This window comes from Mytilus californianus, unplaced genomic scaffold (assembly GCF_021869535.1).
Source record: "Mytilus californianus isolate M0D057914Y unplaced genomic scaffold, xbMytCali1.0.p SCAF_8, whole genome shotgun sequence".
NCBI lineage: Eukaryota > Metazoa > Mollusca > Bivalvia > Mytilida > Mytilidae > Mytilus > Mytilus californianus.
The window spans coordinates 68,846,712-68,868,882 of NW_026262734.1; the positions used below are offsets into that span (position 1 = coordinate 68,846,712).

Below are 22,171 nucleotides of genomic sequence, written 5' to 3' on the forward strand. Positions count from 1 at the left end.
TCGTCTTTATGCTTGAAATGAATTTATATGATACGCTAGGAATACTGCAAGCACTGCTCAAACAGAGCACCCTCCCTCAAACAAAAAAAAGACATGCACACACAGTGGTACTCATTGACCCAAAATGACGATTTTTCAACGAATTATGCTAAGTTGTTGGTGTTGGATTTATAGTTAATCCTTTTAATACAATCTACAGAATTAAATTCACTGTTGTCTATTACACATACTTAAATCATAATAATAATCCTATATAGCTTGACATAGTTTGATTATGTGCAGAAAAAAAGAACTCAAAACATTTTCAGTTTCATTGCTTTATTTGTCTATTATAAGCTGTCAACAGTAATCAATTTAGAGCTTAAGAACAATATATTTCATAATTTGAAAACTACAGTTTTATCTGTTATAAATTGTTAATTGGCAATTACTTCACTACTTCCATAAAGATACTTTTCTTGAACTTTCAATCCATGGATTATTGCTCATTCCATAATTTTTTGACAATAGTTAGAAACTGTATCATTATAAAGCACTTTGTACAAGAAGCAATTAACTTTTTCATGTACTGCTGAACATTAAATGTTCATAGGCTAACAATAAAAATTAATTCAACAATCAAATAACTTAATTCCATAAAAATGTTAAATATTAACCATTTATTGCATTTCAGTTGTTTTTAATTTATATACAGAGCACTTAGTTATGATATGACATTAATCTTCTTTCACAGTTTGGCAAACTTTTCCACCACTGCATCTACTGAATCCCTGAAAGATAGATCACATCACTTTATAGAGTAGTACAAAATGAACATAAAAGCAATTGGTATTTTCATTACCTTCTATTTTGTACTTTACATGGGAATATTTTTAAATGAAGCTGCAATAAGTTTTTTTCTTCACAAAAAACATAAGTTAATGCACAACTGCACTTGTCATTTAACAGTCATATTAAGATTTTTTCAGTTCCAATGTAGATTACATTTAAAAATACCTCCTTATATGTAGAAATGATTAAATTTATATTTTGCTTTGAGGAACATTAAAAGTAAAAATAATCTGATAAAAAAAAACTAAAATAAGCAATGCATAGCTAGATGTGGTCTGATAAATTGTGTCACATTTTATTCTTTTTTTATGCAAAATATGTAGGAAAATTTTTAACATACATCAGCAGAAAATAAACCATAAATATAAGTGCCCTTAAATTTTACTTGTCCTAGGCAATCAGACAATTTTCAATGTCATACAATATACCCTGGATGGGGTGGAAAAAAAGGCACTATTTTCGTTTCCCTGCAAAACAAATTTTTTTTACTATTTTTATTTTCTATAGTTTTTCTGTTTTCTTTCTTAATTACCACCCTTCAAAGTTTTAAATTGCTTTAAATTGCCCCGAATAAAATCTAGAAGAAACCCTAATTCCAATTGCCATTCATTAATCATTCATTTAGAAGTAACTAGTGGAAAAATAAAAAGCTTCATGTCCAAACTTACTGTATTTCTGCCTTGAGAATTTTCTGTCCTGCATACATGATCTCTGCCACTTGTGCTGCCACTGGGTCTGTTCCTAGAGTGGCTACAGCTACAACCTCATCACCTCTGAAATGTTTTAACATTGCTATCATTGATTGGTTACCCTATAAGAATAGGTTTAATTGTACAAACACTTTTTAAAAGATTGTTGTATATTTTATCCCCATATTCATTCTTTAAACTAGCATTGAACCTCTGATAAGATGTCTTTCTTGTTTCATTTTTTTTATCTTAATAAAGGTTGTACTTTTTTTTATCTTTGTTATGTATTGCAAATTCAGATAGTAAAATCTCTAAGTTCTGGCTCAACCTTCTGACATAATGAAAATGATATCTTTTATATACTAGTATTAACTATACACCTATGTTGATAACAGTTCTGTTCCTTTGCATGAAAGTAATTCATACATGTATGATAAGGTACTACCTGACTGGGACATGCCCAACAACTCCTTCTCAATATCTTTGCATAATTTTGAAATTGATAATGCAAATTATGAAAATTTTAGTCAAAGGGAGATAACTGTAGAAAAAATAATGTAAGAAATTGTTGAATGACATGAAAGAATTTTAATTTTTTTATGATAATTGTTGTGAACTTATCATCAAGTGGCAATATACATCTACAAAATGCATTTTGAGAATGAAAACAAACTATACAATTAATTTATTACTGAGGTTAACACAAGTGGGTTGACCAAGATGAATGTTAAACCAGAGGAAAAGATTTGACTACTGTGAATTAAGAAACCTGGCCAGTTTCTAAAATGAGTGAATACTAATTCAATCAATTGCATTCAAAATGAAGATGCCACAAGCGAACGTCAATTTATAATGTCTTCTGAAATATGGAAAAGTACTTTTTAAAATAAGACAATTTTATTTGAAAGGACAGATTTTATTTTTAAACTGTTTAAAATACTGAGAAAATTCCTGTAGCATTGATAACTGATGCAAATAAAACTAAAAAATTCAAGACATGAATGCCATCATCTGCAAAATAACTCAGCAACTCTGTAAAAAGTATGTCATTCAGAGTCAGCTTAATATGTACAGCAGTAAAGGGAAGAAATCCAGATAATTTTGAATAACACTATGAACCAGAGCCTCTTGTGGTGGTGGTGATTGTGAGATTGCAGATGGTGCTTGCATAAACAATTTGCTCACTAAAATTCTGATTTTCAGTATACCATACAGATAATGCAATTAGTTCGTAGTCCACAAAACCAGTTAGTTATAAAGTGTTTACTTTGTATAGAATGCTGTAAAGTTAGGAGCATCCAGATCACCATGGACTACAATGTCATCATAACCAAAACCATATCCTGAAAATACAAATATCAATATCTTTTCATATTTTATATGGAAAGAGACTAAGGCGATGAAGTAGATAAGCCTTTACTTTTTTCTACTCAACATACAGATACATTTGGAAATGTTAGATCTGTTGTAAGTTTGGTGTTTCATCATTTATTGGTCCTTTAGGCAAGTTACATTCAACATTTGTCAGTGAAAATTAACAGTTCATATGAATAAAAGTAGATATACATAAATGAGACAGCATGTTGTCGACGAAATGACCTTTTAAAAAGACATTCTCCAACAATAGCGGTTGGTATAAATAGTCTATATTATGAGGCTTATATGAGCAAAAATCAATCAGATATAACCATTCTAAAGAGCATTTCTGCTTAAGTTGTTCACCTTATATACAATAGTTTGAAGAAATTACAAAAGTTAAAAAGCAGATCATAGATGGGTGCCATCAAGTGATAACATTAGCAGAATTACATAAAAGCATGGGCAACATGACAAGAGTAATGCATCACATCACGGTATATATAGATTTCACCCTTCAGAAATTGATTTTATTTGCTTTTAGTGAATACTATCTTAACTTCAATTACTCTTTTATCTCCAGGATAACAAAATCCTACTTTATGTTAAATTACTTAAATTAAAAATCAGAGAAAATTGCACATTTTATATCTATATCTGTTACCTGTATATCTAATGCTCTTTTTATACATCATAGTCCAGAAAAATGGCACACTCTTTACATCTTCATTTTTCTCTAGTATACCTAATGCAGCTGCCTTTCCTTTAACAAACAAAAGACTACATTTTGATACAAACTTTTCAAACGATCCAAATTATTTTCTACTTTGAATAACAATATTCAACCAAATTATTTTCTACTTTGAATAACAATATTCAACCAAATTATTTTCTACTTTGAATAACAATATTCAAGGGCCGTTTAAAACTAAATATAATTTAATCTGGAAAATAACAGACTTGAGTATCATGACAGGTGGAGCAAGTAGTGCTCCCCTTTCCAAAGCACTAAGAGTTCACTTTTGCTTTTGCTGGGAGTTTTGTTATACTGAATCTTAAGTTGTCTCTGCATTGTTTAATGGACTGCTATTCATGTTGTTTTTTTTCTTTTGGCCATGGTTTATATGCAAGGGTGTATTCAAATTGATATAGGAAGACAAAAAATCTAAGATATAGAACTTCACATACAATTATCATATTTTACAATGCACATCAACAAGATATTGAATTTCTGTCATCAGCCTATTATTTCAAATATAATTTTTATGTCTAAAGGACTGAGGTCAGGAGAAAAATCCTGACAGCATAGAACTTCTCTAATCTTTTAAACAAGTTTAGCAATTTTCTAGCTTTTTCTTCTTTGCTATGCTAAAATGAAAAATAAAAAAAAATCCTTTCGCTTATCATGATGAGAATCAAAAAATGTAAGATTATGGCCTTATTATGGAGCATAATTAACCATGGCCTCAAAATGGAGCATAGTTGATCATGGCCTTAAAACGGAGCGTAATGGATCATGGCCTTAAAGTGAAGCATAATTGACCATGGGCTTAAAATGGAGCATAATTGTCCATGGCCTTAAAATGGAGCATAACTGTTGATCTTCCCGCTAGACGTATATATTCCTTACCATGTGCATGAGCCATCTGCCAATGTTGTACATTAACTTGCTGGTCCCCTGCTGTAAATAAGGGAAATTCCACAATATCTCCTGCTGCATAGATACCATCAACATTGGTTTTCATGTTCTAAAAATAAATTTGACCAATATTTCAAAAGATGAAACCCTTTGATTATGACAATTTATCTGTAATATTAGAATCTTTTGACCAACAAAATTGTTCCATTAGCGCAACTTTGATTTTGATACTTGGCTGTTGTGATTATGGTACTAGAAGATGTCAAGGATTTTTGGATGATCTAACTCGGACAGTACAAAGCAAGTTCTATAAAATAGTAAAAGTAATAATTCAACACATACTATTGTGATACCAGTACAAACTGAAACATACATGACATAAATGACTCTTCATGTTATTTTATATAATTTATTCATTTCTTCCAAAAATGTCATCTTCAAGAACCTATATTGTTTATTGATGACTATGAAAGTATCGCCAGTATTATTTTTATGTCGTTTTAAGGCCTTCTTGATCTTAATTTAAGGTCAGGTGTTCATACAGGACCTTAAAGCAACATTCAGAATGAACAACATAATCTCTCTTATTTTACATCTGATATATTCCTGCTATTTGTACTTTGGAGGATAAATGCCTCACCCATACAATAACTTAAGTTTTGCTACTCTCTCTAGTAAAATGTTTATACAGAGGAAATAGTTATTTACCTTATCAACTGGAATGAATCCTCTGTTTGTCATAGTAATGTCTGAATCTTTCAAAAAGTCAGTGGCTGGTACAACACCTGTGTAATAAAACAAAAATATATAATTATTTGAAATTCTAAAAAAAATTGTGTAGTGTTCATTAAAAGGGTAATTTTGCAATATATGACAAAGGTTAATAATTTTGACCATGCTTACAATTATTTTCATTAAAAGTACATGTGCTAACAATAATTTAAGAAATGGTCACAATGACAATTTTATATAGTTTTCATATGTTGAAATCATTCTTTGGCAAACAAAACAAAAACTATTAAACAATACTTATTGATAACTTTTAGCAAAGCATTATGCCAATAACTAGCTTCCATTATATAAATAGACAGATGGGTTCTCATCTTTGTTTTCTTGCCCAAAAACAAGGTAAAACTTTGTTGAGTTTGCAAAATTATCTACTTTTATTACTCCTCTAAATTGAATGTGCAAAGTTGTCTCCCCTAAATCACAGATTCTAAGTCAATTATTGCAATTTGTAAATATATCTTAGGAGAATAAGATTTTATACAGCATGGGCCTTACCAAGAAAGTAATAATGAACTCTAAGTTATGCCCAAGTTATAGTTGTAACAATTAACAAGAGTGTACCACTAAAATGTCTCATCTGCTTTGTTGATCATGATTGAATTTATGCTTATGTAGAAAGAGATAGAAAGGTTATACAAGCATTCCATAAAATTAACATTATCAATGATCCATGTAAATGAGGTAAAGGTCAGATGAACCCTGTTAGATGGACATGTATGGCTAACAATCATATGCCAAATCAAGTTAACCTATTGCTTCTAGTATCCGAGAAGCATCTCTTACCAGGAAAACTAAAACTTGACTAATGAAAAATGAAATTAGGTCAAGGACAGATGTATTCTGCCAGACAGACTTATACACCAGACAATCATTCCACCACATATAGTTAACCTATTGCTTTTAGTATCTGAAAAACAGACTAAATAATCACGAAAACATAATGCTGACTTTTGAAGCATGAAAATGAGGTCAAGTCAGACAAACCTGCAAACCATACAATCATTTCATACACCAAATACAATTGACCTCACGCTTATAGTACCTGTGAAACAAACCTTACCATGAAAACTTAACATTAACCACAGAACCATTAAAATGAGGTCAAGGTCAGATGAACTCTGCAAAATAGATATGTACATCTTGCAATCATTCCATGCAACAAATGTAGTAGTCATATTTCTTATAGTATCTGAGAAACAGAATTAACCACAAAAACTTAATATTGAAAAATAAACCATGGAAATGAGGTCAAGTTCAGATGGTCCCTGACAAACAAACTTGTACACCTTACAATCATTTCATACACCAAATAAAATAGACCTATTGCTTATAGTATCTGAGAAAAGGATTAAAACTCATAAACCTAACATTGACCAGAGGTCATGGTCAGTTGAACCCTGCCAGACAAATATGTATGCCTTACAATCATTCAATATACATAAAATATATTTTACCTTATGCTTATAATATCTGAGATATGGACTTGACCACAAAAGCTTAACCAGGATCACTTATCCATGAACTGAGGTTAGTCAGGTGAACCCTGTCTAATGGACATGAAGACCTTTCAAGGGATCATATACCAAATATAGATATCCTTTTATTTATAAAAATTTGTAAGGGTTCCGCGGAACCCAGTGTCTCGCCTACTTCTGCTGTTAATCGCAGGCTCAACAAAAATGAGGAAAAAAATCAATAAAAATATTCCTTTAGATACTATCTTTTGATTGTAAGAAGCTTCTGTCAAAATTTGGTATAAATCCAGGATAGTTTATGAATCTAATAAATGTTTTAAAAACTTTAACTGCAGACTGTATTTAATGTTAACTGGAAGAAAAACTAAGTCCATTTATAAGTAAAATACGGATAAACAGGTACAAAATTTTATCAAAATTTCCTTCTAGATACTAGCTTTTGATCATAAACAAGCTTCTGTCCAAGTTTGGTACAAATCCAGGATAGTTTAAGAAAGTTATTAAAATTTTAAAAACTTTAACCACAGAGTGAATGTATTGTTTCCTGGCAGAAAAACTAAGTCCATTTATAAGTAAAATACGGAAAAAATGAAAAAATTTTTTAACAAATTTACTTCTGGATACTATCTTATGATCATAAACAAGCTTCTGTCCAAGTTTGGTACAAATCCAGGATAGTTTGAGAAAGTTATTAAAATTTTAAAAACTTTAACCACAGAGTGAATGTAATGTTTCCTGGCAGAAAAACTAAGTCCAGTTACAAGTAAAAAACGGAAAAACAGGAATTTTATTTTTACAAAATTTACTTCTGGATACTATCTTATAATCATAAACAAGCTTCTGTCCAAGTTTGGTACAAATCCAGGATAGTTTAAGAAAGTTATTAAAATTTCAAAAACTTTAACCACAGAGTGAATATTTGTGGACGACGCCGACAGAATGTAAGATCGCTATGTATCGCTTTTTTGACTAAAGTCAAAGGCTGGACAAAAAGTGAAAAATTTATTTTTTAGGCAGTGTTTAACCATGAAAATGAGGTTAAGGACAATGGACATATGCTGAAACTTCGTAACATAATGCATCTGTGTTCAAGGTATAAAGCATCCAGGTCATCTATTCTCTAAAATTTAAGATTGTTACAGATAGGTTACGCCATAGCTTGATAGTATTCTGCAACTGCAACAAGAAAAACATCATATGAGGTCCACTTACCAAACAAGCAACAGTTGTTTTAAAAGATAACATTTTATTAATCACTAAGTTTGAGTGTCCATCTGACTTAAGGAGCTCAATATGTCACTTAATTTTTACAAAATATGACATGATGTCTACCATTGCTTAAAACAAGGTCAATTGGCATTTCCTCCTGTTACACTAAACACATGGCTATCAAGTAATGCCTAAAATGGCAAGATCACATGACACATTAGTACCTACCTACTCCTAATATGGCACATTTATCCATTGGTACCTACCTACACCTAATATGGCAAGATCACATGGCAGTTTTGTGTCGTCTGACAATACAGCTTCTGTTGCTCTGTTGTCATTTCCAGTAAATTCTTTGATCCCTCGTTCAAAATAAAACTTCACCCCTTGGTCCTCATGTAACTAAACAAAATATGTTTTTTTTTTCAAAATAAAGTTTGAATCTGTATTCTTATCAAAATGACTATTTATGCATTTATAAATGATTTATAGTAAATCTGAATTTTCATTTACACAGTAATTACAATTGATAAATAAAGATAAATAATCTATATAAAATCTCACTTATTTAGGGAAAAAAAAAACCAACTGAAAATTTACAAACTGGTATATAATTTATAATATGCATATCTAAGACATTAAGCTGTAAATATACAATAATTGAAACAGATTCACATGAAGCATTGATATTATGAGACATTGAAGTGTTTAAACAGGTACAAACTGATGTTACTATTTTTTACTTATATAATACCTTTGTAATCATATTCCCTATTTTTATCCCTAGGATATTTTCAAATGGGGCTTTCCCTCTGACGAGAACAGAGACAGATTTAGCTACGGATGTCATATATGCTGCAACCTCCATCCCTAATAGGAAGTAAATAACCATCTGTATATTGTTCTTGATTAATTATATATGATTACCGATTCCTATAAAGATCTGCATCTTTCTCCTTTTTATATTAGTTTACTAGCCCCTATTATTTTTGGAATGTACAGTCAAACCTCAATATAATGGTCACCCTCTAGACCTGAGAAAAATGACTTTTGAATTGTGATTTAAAATGCATAGGTATTACTGCATCGGGACAGCCAACATTGATAAAATTATATTTTGACAGTCAGATTTCTTTTTAGTCTAAAAATAATCTACTGGTATCATGTTTGTTATTGATAAAAGTCTGGAAGGAACCTTTTCACCAAAAATGTATATTTCAAAACAAATGGATCCCCATTTCCATTTTCTATTCTATGCTTTAATTTCCAAATTCTGATAGAAGAAAGATGCAGATAAAAAAAGAACACTTTCATGATAATATGCTAAAATGTTCAATCATGTCCTGTGTCTTCTGTCGGAGGAAATCATGTGTCACTTGGGAAACTTGTATTATAAAAAATTCACAAGAAAAGAATTCTTTAAAAACTAAGCCAGTTTCTAAGTGGAATTGGTGGATTAGAGATGCATAACCCATATCAGAACCACATTCAATATTGGTCTGACTACGGGAAAATCCAGATGCAATCCAATATATTAAAAATAGGTGTAGTATTCAATTTTAGGAGAGTTTGTGCATATTTTACTAGTTCCTGTGGAAAATTGTAAGATTAACCAGATCACTCAAGAGTGACAACAAAGATAACAGATGATGATTATTGACCCCTGTGTATTGACACAGAAATGTATGCAGTTTACATTTGCCTTGTATTGACTCACAAAAAGAGCAAAGAAATAATATAAAACTATAAATTTTAACAGGATCTTCAATACCTTGGAAGCATGTTTGCATATTATCATGAAAGGTTCTATAACATCTTATTGGTATAAGTGCAAAGACTGGTAGTTAGGCAGCTATTGGTTTGCATAAAGAGCATGCTCTCTGAAACAGAATTAATATGGTTAGTTTATTAGTTTAAATAAAATATTGTTTTAGTAACTTTGGATAGTGGCTAAAAACAAAAATAATCTGAAAGAACAACTATTGATGGGTAAATGCAAACTAATCTAAACTAAACATTTAAATAAATATAAATGATATATGCTAAGTTTAAACTGATATCTATGCTAAGTTTTAACTGCTATCTACCAGCATGTGCAAAAATAAATGTTGGTAATTTTGTGAGATTTCTTAACTAGCAACAAAAGTTTGAAGATACCATAATCTACATGCAATTTTATTATTATCTTCCAGGGAATAGACAAGACAACATCATACATCAATCAGGAAAGGGACAAGACAATATCATAAGTCAATCAGGAAAGAGACGAGACATATATAAAAACTAATTGAAATCTTTGGTACATAATTCAGCACATTTAACCATCCTTTTTCAAATTTGAACAATTTGTATAGACATTGTTTTACCAATTTATAATCAGAATTTAGCAAAACAATTTATGATTTTCTTTTTAATATTTCCCGTCAAAGAGAAATGATTCAGATGAGGAAGTTATCTCCCCTTACATGACAAATCAGTAAGTTGAAAACCAATTTACAAGAAAACTTTTTAAGTGTGTACATCATGTCAACAAGTTAAGTTTTCTTTTTATGGGGAGGTACGTGCACCATGAAATCTTAATTAAGTATTGTATAAATAGAAACTTTATGGGAAAACAGGATTTCCAGTCCCCCCCAAGATTTGATTAACGACTGTGGATTAATTTAGTTTCGTGGGTACCAATTTTCATGGCTAGATGTAAATTGTATAAAACTGATTTCCTGGTACATGTATTGCAAAAGTTAGTATACAATCCTATAGAAAATTTATACTTTGTTAAACATTTTTTGGTTTCCCTATACCCACGAAATCATTGAAAATCGGTACCCCAGGAATAATATTGAATTTGCATTAGTAGTATCAATTGTTTACACTTTCATAAGTTAGAAAAAAACACCAGTATAATAATTGTATGGTTCACCTAGCAAACTTAACTTAATTGCTGTTTGTACACACTCAAGTAAGCTCTATTTAAAACAAAGGTTATAATATTATGCCAAAATATTGACAAAAAATCTGCTGATAACAAATTCTCTTTGGTCACAAGACTTTCACCATACTTCCCAACAAATTATGTACTAAAGAAGCCAGAAGCAAGCCACCAAGCAATGGTTAAGTGAGGGTAACATTGTACCTTTTGTAAGACTGATCCTACTTTTTCACCAAGGACCAATTGGAATGGTACTTTAATAATGTCTACTACAGATACACTCTCTGCTTTGTCAGCCAAGAAAGCTGCTACTTCCATACCTTAAATATCAGACACCACACTAAATTTTGAGGTTTCTTTTCAAAATTTCAATTTTCTCCCAAAAAATTTATAAACTTTTGTCAATGTGATTTCAGTGAAAAAATATAGGCAAAAAAATGTACATATATACTTGAAAAAAAATTTGGACACAAAAACATGTATCTCACCTTCCTGTATGAAGTACAAGTCACAACAACACTTAAATACAGGCAAACGAATCAAAACAAATAATCTTACTGATCCAGGTTTGAACATCTGCACACGATAAAATGTATTTCTGTCCAATATATACTATATAAAATTTATAAATAAAAAATGTGGGAGATTTTTAACTGAAAATATTTATCATGAACAGAAAGGAAGACAGATCAAAAACAATTAAAATTTTGCTGTTTGCTTGCAGCCTTAGTAAATTTTATTTCTCATCTTATTGCATTTTTTATTAGGGGGAGGAATCTTATGGGGTAGGATTACACTTAGAATACAGATATTCATTTAACTTTTGAACAGTAATTTACAAATTTCTCAGGGAAAATTTGCATCAAATTACCAGGAGATGACCTTTCTCTGATGAAATAATGTTACATGGACCAAAAGAGTATTTTAAGTGCAGATATAAGCAAACATTCAAATTGAAGCTGTTCATGCAAATACTACATCATCCTAAACTTATTGCTAATTTTATAAAGGTAATTTCTTGTAATCTTTTTATGAAAAACATTTTTAAGACTAACAGTCATGATTCTAAATAATCAATGTGGGTCTTCTAACATATTTTTTCATCTACAAAGCATGGAATGTGCTCAATAAACTGTATGAAACATAATATAAATATCTTAAACAGAAATTAATTCATTTAATAAATAAAAATTACTTTCAACAAATAGGTAAGTCCCCTGAAGTAGAAATATAGATTAAAGTAATATAATGAAGATTATAAAAACAAATTCTAATTTTTAATTCATATTTTGATGCAATTTATATGAATTAAGGTAAAGCTACTAAAGACTATAGTCTGTTCTGAGTTCTATCAATATTCTTCCAAAATTTCATCAAAAAATTTTTTACACATGGTAGCTGAATTAAATCCATTTATTTGCATTTTTTTTTTAGGAAAATGTGATTTTTGTTTGTTTGGTATAATATTTCTATAATATTTCTTATATAAAGTCAATACCTACCAATGAAAGATGAACCAATTATAACCACTTTTTTGCCTTTGGCAGCTTCTGCTATTTTATTGGCATCGTCAGGGGTCCTCAGTAAACAGACATTCTCAAAGTCTGCCCCATTTATTGGTAACTGTCGGGGTCTATTAAAATAACAAATCTGATCAAAATTCTGTAATATTTAACATGCTTTAAGGTATTTGCTTTGATACATGCTGCAAAAGTATATTTAGGTCTAAACAAATTGGCTGACCCAGAAAATTTTATTTGTGTTATACAATCATTTCTTTGTTTTATGACAATTTACTTCGTTATTTACAAGTGTTAACCCCACCTCATCTCCTTTATCCAAGCAAAACAAATTATATTTCCTGGGGTCAAATCTGCTAGGAAAATGAAATATTCTTGAAAGAAAGGCAAAAAATACCAAACTCATAAGTTGAAGACCAACTGACAATGCTAAGGCAAAAATCAAAAAATGACCAATGGACAAACAACAAGCTACAAAGCCCAACATAGATATCTAAAAACTGATCAACACACACTCTACCAGGACTTTTCTATTTCAGAAAAGTACAGATGTGATTTTTCAGTAATTTTTTGTACTTGATTTGAGAGGTGGTGTTAGTTAGATGATTTAAAACTAGTATGACAAATTGCATTTTCTGGATTAGCATGTTCCTAAATTATGCATCAGTGCTAAATCAATGATGAATTATATTGCAAATATATCACGACTGATCTATTTCATATTTCAATTATACAGACAATAATCATCTTAGTTTTTTAATAATGTATGTCTTTTGGTGACTGTTGATAACACGACAGGTGCCACATTTGGAGCAGGATCTGCTTACCCTTCAGGAGCACCTGAGATCACCCCCAGTTTTTGATGGGGTTCCTGTTGCCCAGTCTTCAGTTTTCTATGTTGTGTTTTGTGTTCTGTTGTTTGCCCTTTTTTTTTTTTAGCCCATGGCATTGTCAGTCTGTTTTCGACTTTATATGAGTCTGAATGTCCCTTTGGTATCTTTTGCCTCTCTTTGATAACTTTATATTAACTTCAGGATGAAGAAAACCAACCAAAGTATTTTTTGTTATAAATCATTCCATTTCTAAATAGGATTGTGCTTTGTACATAAAAGGAATTCTTAAACAAGAATGTGCCCATAGTACATGGATGCCCCACTTGCACTATAATTTTCTATGTTCAGTGGATCGTGAAATTGGGGTCAAAACTCTAATTTGGCATTAAAATTAGAAAGATCATATCATAGGGAACATGTGTACTAAATTTCAAGTTGATTGGACTTCAACTTCAGCAAAAACTACCTTGACCAAAAACTTTAACCTGAAGTGGGACAGACGGACGAACAAACGCACAGACCGAAAAACATAATGCCCCTCTACTATCGTAGATGGGGCATCAAAAATGTTAACATATAATACTAGACCTTTTGGTATGACATGCTGGACATAAATCTTATACATTATATTGCAATGATTGTTTGAGAAATAATCCTTTGATGCCATGCTCTATGCTCATTTTAACATGGGTATGCATTATATTTGTCAATACAATGTATCTTTAAACCGAGTGTTAACTTCATGTAAACTTACTTTTAAAATGATCTTATTTAATTTCCTAGCTAGAAAAACCAACACAAATGTCCATTTTGATCTCTGGCGTTGTTCAAAATACAACTGGCATTGCAATTTCAATTGCAACGTCAATCACATGCAGCCCATGTTTTATTGCAATTTGCCTCCAAAGCGAAAGAAGAATGTCATATTATATTGACTGTATTTACTTACTTTCCTCCAGTTGCGATGACTAGTGATGTATAATTGAGAGACGATTCATCCTCAAACTTAACAATCTTAGCTTGACTGTCTACAGAAGTTGCCTGTAAATACAAGATGTATCCTAAGTTACATTCAAATATTTCGCTAATGAAAATTCAGATATTATTGCAAGGTTTAGATTAATGCTAATAATGCTACGGGGTGATGGTCCCAATAATTAGAACTTGCATTTTGACATCTGAGACATTTATCTTTATGCAGATTTTCCTGGAATTGAAAGGTTAATCTGGCATTTTTGTCCATTCTTAAAAATTCACAAAATGATAAATGCACACAATAATTTCTGAGTTTACAGTACATCTTAAATTAAGAGATTCAAGAATTTTCAAGAATCCCTGTATAAAATATTTCTCTGATTTATTTCACTACAGGTTTAAAAATACCACTGACAATGCATTATCTGATTACATATAAATGCAGTTTTCTTTGTCTAATGTTAAGGAAATATAAAAGGGCTACGTCACAGACTTTGGTAAACTTTTGCATACAACTTTGGCTCATTGAATTATAACTAAAAATCAAGAAAATAATGCCTCTCTCTCTTTTATTTTCTGAAATATAACTGAATGAATTCTTTCATAATAGGTGAACATTTGTAAAGAAAGCTCATAAAATTGTCGAAAAACCTTAATAAATTTGTCTTAAAATCATCAAATCTCAAATTTTAAATACATCGATTGTTCTTAAAAAACTGTATGATGTTGATACATAAATTTCTGTTTTAATGATATAAAATAATCATGGGGTCACCAACTTTGTTTTTTGGCGTAATAACCAATCTGGTAGTGAAAAACGTCAAAAATCAACCTTTCACGGCCTACATATATAAAAGAGATAAATGCATCATTTTTTTTTTGAATTTTCAGATATAATTCAAATAGTCTATGTCAGATTCAAAATAATGTCAATTCACTGCCATCATTGTACTAAAAGTTTAGTAAATAAAACTCTGTAAGCAATCTTCAACTAACACATCTATCATCTACAACAGCCCATTAATAATAACAGTCCCTTCAAAGTTTGATGAAAGAGATACAACATATTTACCTTTTTATTATTAAGGATGTCAATACCATTTGTTTTGTAGAAGTCAGCATTTCGGAGTACAATAGCATCTGCTGAAGAATCCATGGCCTAAAAAATAAATATCTTTAGTAAAAACATCTACTGTAACTATTTCAAAAAATTGGACAGTTATCTCCCTTAGACTGTAACTGAAAATATTATTAAATCACAATTTTCTATTTCTTAAGAAATCTTATAAAACTAAATATGGTTCCCTTGAAAAAATGTTCAAAACTCCACCCACATTTAATTTTCTCTTTTGCTTTAAAGGTATGGAGTTTTATGAGCTATTTAAGAGTCAAAATCCACATCGAGGAAATCATTGCTCCATGCAGCAACAAAGCAACAAAAGATGTTTTCTCTTATTGTTCTTGAACATATTACAAATAGAAATGCCCACTTCATGCTGCTAATGATGAGCATTTACTTTCATTCCTTGTACATATTGATATATATTTACTTCAATATATATTTATTCAATATTCCATCCTGTCAAAAATACGATGTGCTAATAAAAATTTCCTATATGAATTATTTAGATCTACAATAAAAGCAATAATGTACAAACTTTGCTAAGTTTGATTCTGTCATATGGTAAATGTCTTTCTTGTGTTGCTATGGTGATTTTACCAGTAAATCCTTCCTTCCTTAATGTTTCAGCACACATAACAGAGGCTGGACCTACAATCATAAATCATTGAAAAGTTTCATCCATTAAATTTGAGACCGTTCATTTATAGTAAATGATTAGAGGATTAAACTGTTATAACAACTACTGAATTCAGATTGATTTATTGGTGTTTACCGCCACTTTCAGCACTATTATGCTACTTGTGTTTCACAAGCTAACATGCTAAAAATTGCCATCATTTACTTGAACATACTATACATTAATTCTGTAACTGAAACTAAATATCTTCCACATAACTGAGTAAACTAAAGCACCATGTTTTCTTCTTCCTAGTTTCAAATTTCTTATTTACAATGAAATATAATAGTAATACCCTTCATAGGATGGTACATTTACAGTTATTTGTTTCTATATATAGAAATTTTTGTTCTGACCCAGCTGAGATCTGTGAACTTCTTATTGTCACAACCACAGAAGGATCACAAATGTGTTGATGTTGCAATATATATGTTAGAGCATGTCATGCAGTGAAAGCCACTTCTCTATGTTAGAAGACATCATATTGTAATCTTAAAATGTGTTGTTCTACTTATATTTTCATATGTATTTGAATTTCATCAGTATCTATATGGTTATTCATAACATTATCATTTTGTTATATTACTAACCTCCACCAACTATTAGAACTGATTTCTGGTTGTCTGCAGATTGTTTGCACATTGACTTTTGAACTTTGCTTGAAGTCAGAAGTGCCTTGTCACCTTTAACCTTTACTTTGCCATCAGCAACTGTTACCTAAAACAGAAAATAAATCATTTCAATTTTATTCAATAAAATCAATTTCTTTTACAGTCAACTGAAGTATAACTGATCATTCCCTTTCATTGATGCCAAGAAAGATTTGACAAAAAATGTCCTTATACAATGCTTGTTGTAAAATATAAAATGTCTGCAAACAGGAAGTGGATGCACTGCAGATGTAAAAATAACTTACATGAAACAACTCATCTTTATCAAGCTGCAGAACAAATATAAAATCAGTCCCTAACATAAAAACCAAGAAAAGTTTGACAAAAGTTACACAAGGTCTTTTGGACATATGAACGGGGTGAAGCGGCCAATAGACCTGCTTTCCACTGCAACAGAGGTAAAAAGATGCCCTACCAACTGACAATTATCAAAGTTTAAATTGCTACCATTAAGATTATAGGCAATGACTAAGTTTTTTAACAAAAACTATTGTTTCCTTTTGAAAGTATCTAAAAATTGCTCTCATGTCTTAGATACCTATTTGGTTTTATTATATATTTTGGGGTGGCAATGGTGTCTCATTGAAAATTTTCCACTATATATTTCTATTCATATATATATATATATAGTTTTGATCAAGGAAACTACAGAATAATTTCATTTTATTTAATTTAACTCATCTATTTTTAATGAAGAAATTCCTACTCCTGTTGGACTACTGTAAATTCATTGATATATATTAGTGGGATACTAATTTATGTGGATTTTGTAGGTAGGTATAGTAGGTATAGTAGGTATAGTAGGTATAGTAGGTATATAGGTATAGTAGGTATAGTAGGTATAGTAGGTATAGTAGGTATAGTAGGTATAGTAGGTATATAGGTATAGTAGGTATAGTAGGTATAGTAGGTATAGGTTTACCAAAATTGAAAAGTTCAACAAAGTGCAAATTTTCTATAAGCCTATATGCAAACTTTGGAAAATCCACGAAAATATATTTCATTTCTCAATCTACCAATATTGATACCAGGAAAGTGAATCCCCAGCATATCACATTCTTTGAATTCCAGTTATGACAAGAAAAAGTTGAATATGAAGCTTACATCAAATTTTGGAAGACTGTCTAATCCTGGGAAATCTTCAATATCACCTGTCTTTACATTAAAACAAGCACCATGCCAAGGGCAACGAACTCTTCCATTGTTTAAAGCACCTGAAATACATTGTTATCATCTTTAATTACAAATTTTAAACTATTGCTTTGAGCAAAACAATAAAGGTGTAAATGTAACATGTAACAAATTTTTGCATTCATTTAGGAGATAACTAACGCGTCGCCAGCAAACTTAATTTGCGACCATCAAATCACCAATTGATGCTGTCGGAGCTTAAAATACAATATTGTTTTCTCCATTCTAATGAAACTGACAGAAAACAACACCAAATCATACATTTAAAAATCTGTCATACGTCGTCTGGGCATGCACGTACGTTTTCATAGCATCAATTGTGAATTGATGCCATGAAAAGTGGTGACGTTATCCAATTAAAATAAACGTTACAAACGATGTTGCATTAGAATTAATATTGTGATGGTTGAAGAATGGACAAAAATTAACTATTGTAATTTGCAGAAATGCTGCTAATAAATAATGCTATCAAAATTTAAAACGCGAGTTCATTTTTGTGAAACCTATCACATAGCAATATTCGCAATAATCAAAACATCGCACAAATTGATGAATTTATAGTAGTACTGGCGATTCCCTTCACTGATACAAACCGAAAGCTGAAGAAGCATCAATGTAATTATTTATCGTCTATATATTTTCTCTCTAATAATACTTTGCAATCACTGATACAGTGTAAGAGTCAATTCATCAATTGCCTACATATAAGTACTGGCCTTACCCTCTCCTTCATCAAGGATACAATGAGTAGCATCATAGTGAGAAAATCTATTGCCAATAAAGTTTCTAGCATAGAACTGGCCATTCTTTTTTCTCTCAGTGATACAAACCTTTAGCTAGAGGAGCACCTTAGTGAGTACATTTATTGCCTATAGCATAGAACTGGCCATTCTTTTTTCTCTCAGTGATACAAACCTTTAGCTAGGGGAGCACCATAGTGAGTACATTTATTGCCTATAGCATAGAACTGGCCATTCTTTTTTCTCTCAGTGATACAAACCTTTAGCTAGAGGAGCACCTTAGTGAGTACATTTATTGCCTATAGCATAGAACTGGCCATTCTTTTTTCTTTCAGTGATACAAACCTTTAGCTAGGGGAGCACCATAGTGAGTACATTTATTGCCTAAAGCATAGAATTGGCCATTCTCTCTAACCAGTAAAGCTTTCCCTTCTCCAACATCTACTTCTCTCATTCTGTAAAATAAGTATAGAGAAATTTACATTTACATTGCAAAATTCAACTAAGACTACTATATGGAGTAATAACCAGAATATTCATCATGTTGAATGTGGGCAGTATTTGGAAGAAGAACCAGTAAACTGACCTAATCTTTGTGATTTGTATCTAAGTTGAAGTCAGGAAGACATCAAATCTAAGTCTTAATTTTTGAAAATTTTACTTGCATCAGACACCACCCCCATTTTATGTGGGGATCTTGTTTTTCAGTCTTTAGTTATGTTTGTTGTCCTTTGTTGACTGTTGTATGTCTTTATTTATTCTTCTTTCCATTTGACCTTTGTATTATTTGTTTTTATTCAACTTATGATTTTTATCATTCCTTTGTAACCTCAGTTTCTGTTTCGAGGTCATGTGGTAAGCTTTAATATGTTTCTACCTCTATCAAATGGTCTTGTCCACGAATCTAGTCTGATTTTGTACATATATAGATTTTGTATTAGTTGTGGTATCTCAAAACAAGTACTGAAAATTCAGAAATTATTGCGAGGTTTTTATTAATGCCAATAATATGACAACTTGAGTACCGCAATAATAAGTACTTGCATTCTGTTTCCAATACATATATCTGTATGTAGCTTTTCCTAAAATCGCAATAATTAAACTCGCATTTTTGTCAATTCTTCAAAAAATCGCAATAATAAATGCACGCAATAATTTCTGAATTCACAGTATGTGATTAGTTGCAATAAAATGCTGACTATGTCATAAATATTTGATAAGTATCTTTCTGCAAAAAAGGCAAATTGAAAGATAAAAAAATACAATATACATTTAAACAGAAAAATCTTAGACAACATTCTTTTATCAGTTTAATTTGTTTAACTAAAATGTTTGTTTTAACGCAGAACATGACAAATATGCTAAATAATAGTTTGTACTTGACAACTAAGAATTCGTAGGAAGTTTTAGCCATGTTTTTGTTTCTAAATGTCTCTTAATACGTGTAATGTATTAAATCATCTGAGTAATTCTAAATAAAACAAGAAATTATGTATGTTTGTATATATGTAAAATAGTGAAACAAAAAGAGCACAGGTGCATATAGGCCAAATAAAAAAAAGTATGTTTTCCTCTTGTCCAAAAAATTCCTTATTTCTAATTGTTGGATTAATACCCTGAATATTTTTGGGCAGATCTAAGATAAGCACTGATTAAGCCAACCCATCTGCTTAAATATGAATACAAGGGGTGTGGGGTTCTCATCAAAGAGCCTGCAATACGACATACAAAAAATCAAAGACATCTAGAGGTCAACATGTGATAGTCTTAGCATATAGACAGGAAGTGTCTCAAAAATATGTAAAGATCTAAAGCCCCAAGTCTAAAACAAGTTGTGCATAAATTTAACAGAGATAAAAAAAAAAGTTTTGCATATTAAAATTAAATTGGGAATATACAAAAAATTATGAAAATAAAATACATTTAGTCCTTTTATCTACCTATTGCAATAGAAAACATGTAAACATTTGTGTGGCATTTAAATGAAATTGTGCACATTTAAAAAGTTCATTAGGTTTATTTGTTAATTTGTGACTTAACTAGGAAATTCTTCAGTACCAAAAAAGTTTGAAAATCACATTTCTTCACACCATAGAAAACCCTTTTCTGGTAAAAGCATTTTCAAAATCTCATCAAATTCAGATTAAATTGAAAGTCCTTGCAAGCACATGGAATTAAAGTGGGAAAAAAATTCGAAACTTTAACATTATCTTTGACAGTAAAAAAAAAAATTTAATAAAAAAAAAAGAAATAAAGAGCTGCGCTATAAGCGCATGATAAGCCCGTCGACAACTGGACATTTTTCGACAATTTTTCAATTAATAAAGTTCCATAACTCTGCAATGTAATATCAGAAATTTATTAAAAAAAACAAAAGGGAGCTTATTTCAATAGATATAAACAAATCAAAGAAGTTTCATGATAACTACTAAAAGGGTTTTTGAGAAATACTGGAAAATCCCCCCCTTTTTTATGAATAAAGTTGAAAAAAAAAATCAGAAATTACTAAGAATCGAAAGGTCAATATATATATAAACAATTTACCACAGTTTCATGAAAATTGTTCAAAGCATTTTTGAGTTATAGTCCAAAACTGGAAAAATCCCGCTGTTTTTATGAATAAAATGCCATAACTTGGAAATGTAAAATCTAAATTTATAAAAATCAAAAGGGAGCTGTGGCAATAGATATAAACAATTCACCAAAGTTTCATAAAAATCAGTGAAAGTGTTTTTAAGTTACTGTCTGACATGTTGACGACAGATGGACAAAGGTATACCATAATACGTCCAGTAAAAGGGCGTATAAAAAATCATAAAAATTCTAAATATACAAGTTAGGAATATTTAATGCCTGGATCCTCCACCATGAGATGTTCTTGCCTTTTTATACGTGAGGGGGACCAAATAAATCTACAAGTCATAAAACACTGCACATCTTTATTCATACATCACAAATACAAAGTGACTTACACAATTATAACCTGGAATAGCCTTTAACCTTGAACCAATTTCAACCTTATAAAACAAGTAAGTATTTTTGCATTTCTTGCAGATCTATTACAAGTATCTGAGTATAGCAAACAGGTATTTTGGAGGACTTTAAACTGAAAAGTGAAAAAAAATCGCTAAACTTTTGACACATGTTCAAGTGAAAAGTCAGGAACCTTATAAGTGGTTCTCTTTCCTAAAATCTTAAACTTTTTTTTTGTTGTTTTGGGGAAATAGGGAGCTAAATGTTGATCATCTCTGTTGAATTAATCACTTTTCTTAACTCTGATTGACTATGAGCTTGAAATAATTAATGGAGGCTAGACTTTTCTCACAATATACTTTAAAGTTCCTAATGAAAACTGTTTAGGGTGAAGGTTCATGAAAAACATGCTACCTAGTCCTTCATTGATTTTTCCTAGCATAGCCCTAACACACCTGGGCATGACTTTTTGCATGTGCCTATTATTACATAATTTTAAGTAGATTCTGTTTTTTTCAACTACAGTCCTATGTATTCTGTTAGTGAAAAATC

General features: G+C 30.6%; 1 protein-coding gene across 4 annotated transcripts in view; it reads right to left on the bottom strand.

The window, feature by feature from the left end:
* Positions 1 to 301: 301 nt before the first annotated feature.
* LOC127712142 (apoptosis-inducing factor 3-like) overlaps positions 302 to 22,171 on the bottom strand; it is a 51,952-nt gene continuing 30,082 nt past the window's right edge. For 3 of the 4 annotated variants that reach the window (XM_052218406.1, XM_052218407.1, XM_052218409.1), the window contains exons 5-19: positions 18,992 to 19,101; positions 17,820 to 17,929; positions 16,635 to 16,761; positions 15,904 to 16,016; positions 15,318 to 15,404; positions 14,220 to 14,311; positions 12,420 to 12,550; positions 11,122 to 11,237; positions 8,255 to 8,390; positions 5,224 to 5,300; positions 4,507 to 4,624; positions 3,541 to 3,639; positions 2,788 to 2,863; positions 1,500 to 1,604; positions 302 to 770 (exon numbers count right to left, since the gene is read on the bottom strand). In XM_052218406.1, the coding sequence (XP_052074366.1) occupies positions 728 to 770; positions 1,500 to 1,604; positions 2,788 to 2,863; positions 3,541 to 3,639; positions 4,507 to 4,624; positions 5,224 to 5,300; positions 8,255 to 8,390; positions 11,122 to 11,237; positions 12,420 to 12,550; positions 14,220 to 14,311; positions 15,318 to 15,404; positions 15,904 to 16,016; positions 16,635 to 16,761; positions 17,820 to 17,929; positions 18,992 to 19,101 (1,540 nt within the window). In that variant the 3' untranslated portion in view covers positions 302 to 727. Of the gene's footprint in view, positions 771 to 1,499; positions 1,605 to 2,787; positions 2,864 to 3,540; positions 3,640 to 4,506; positions 4,625 to 5,223; positions 5,301 to 8,254; positions 8,391 to 8,742; positions 8,859 to 11,121; positions 11,238 to 12,419; positions 12,551 to 14,219; positions 14,312 to 15,317; positions 15,405 to 15,903; positions 16,017 to 16,634; positions 16,762 to 17,819; positions 17,930 to 18,991; positions 19,102 to 22,171 lie in introns of all 4 variants that reach the window. The other variant, XM_052218410.1, reaches the window with a different exon arrangement.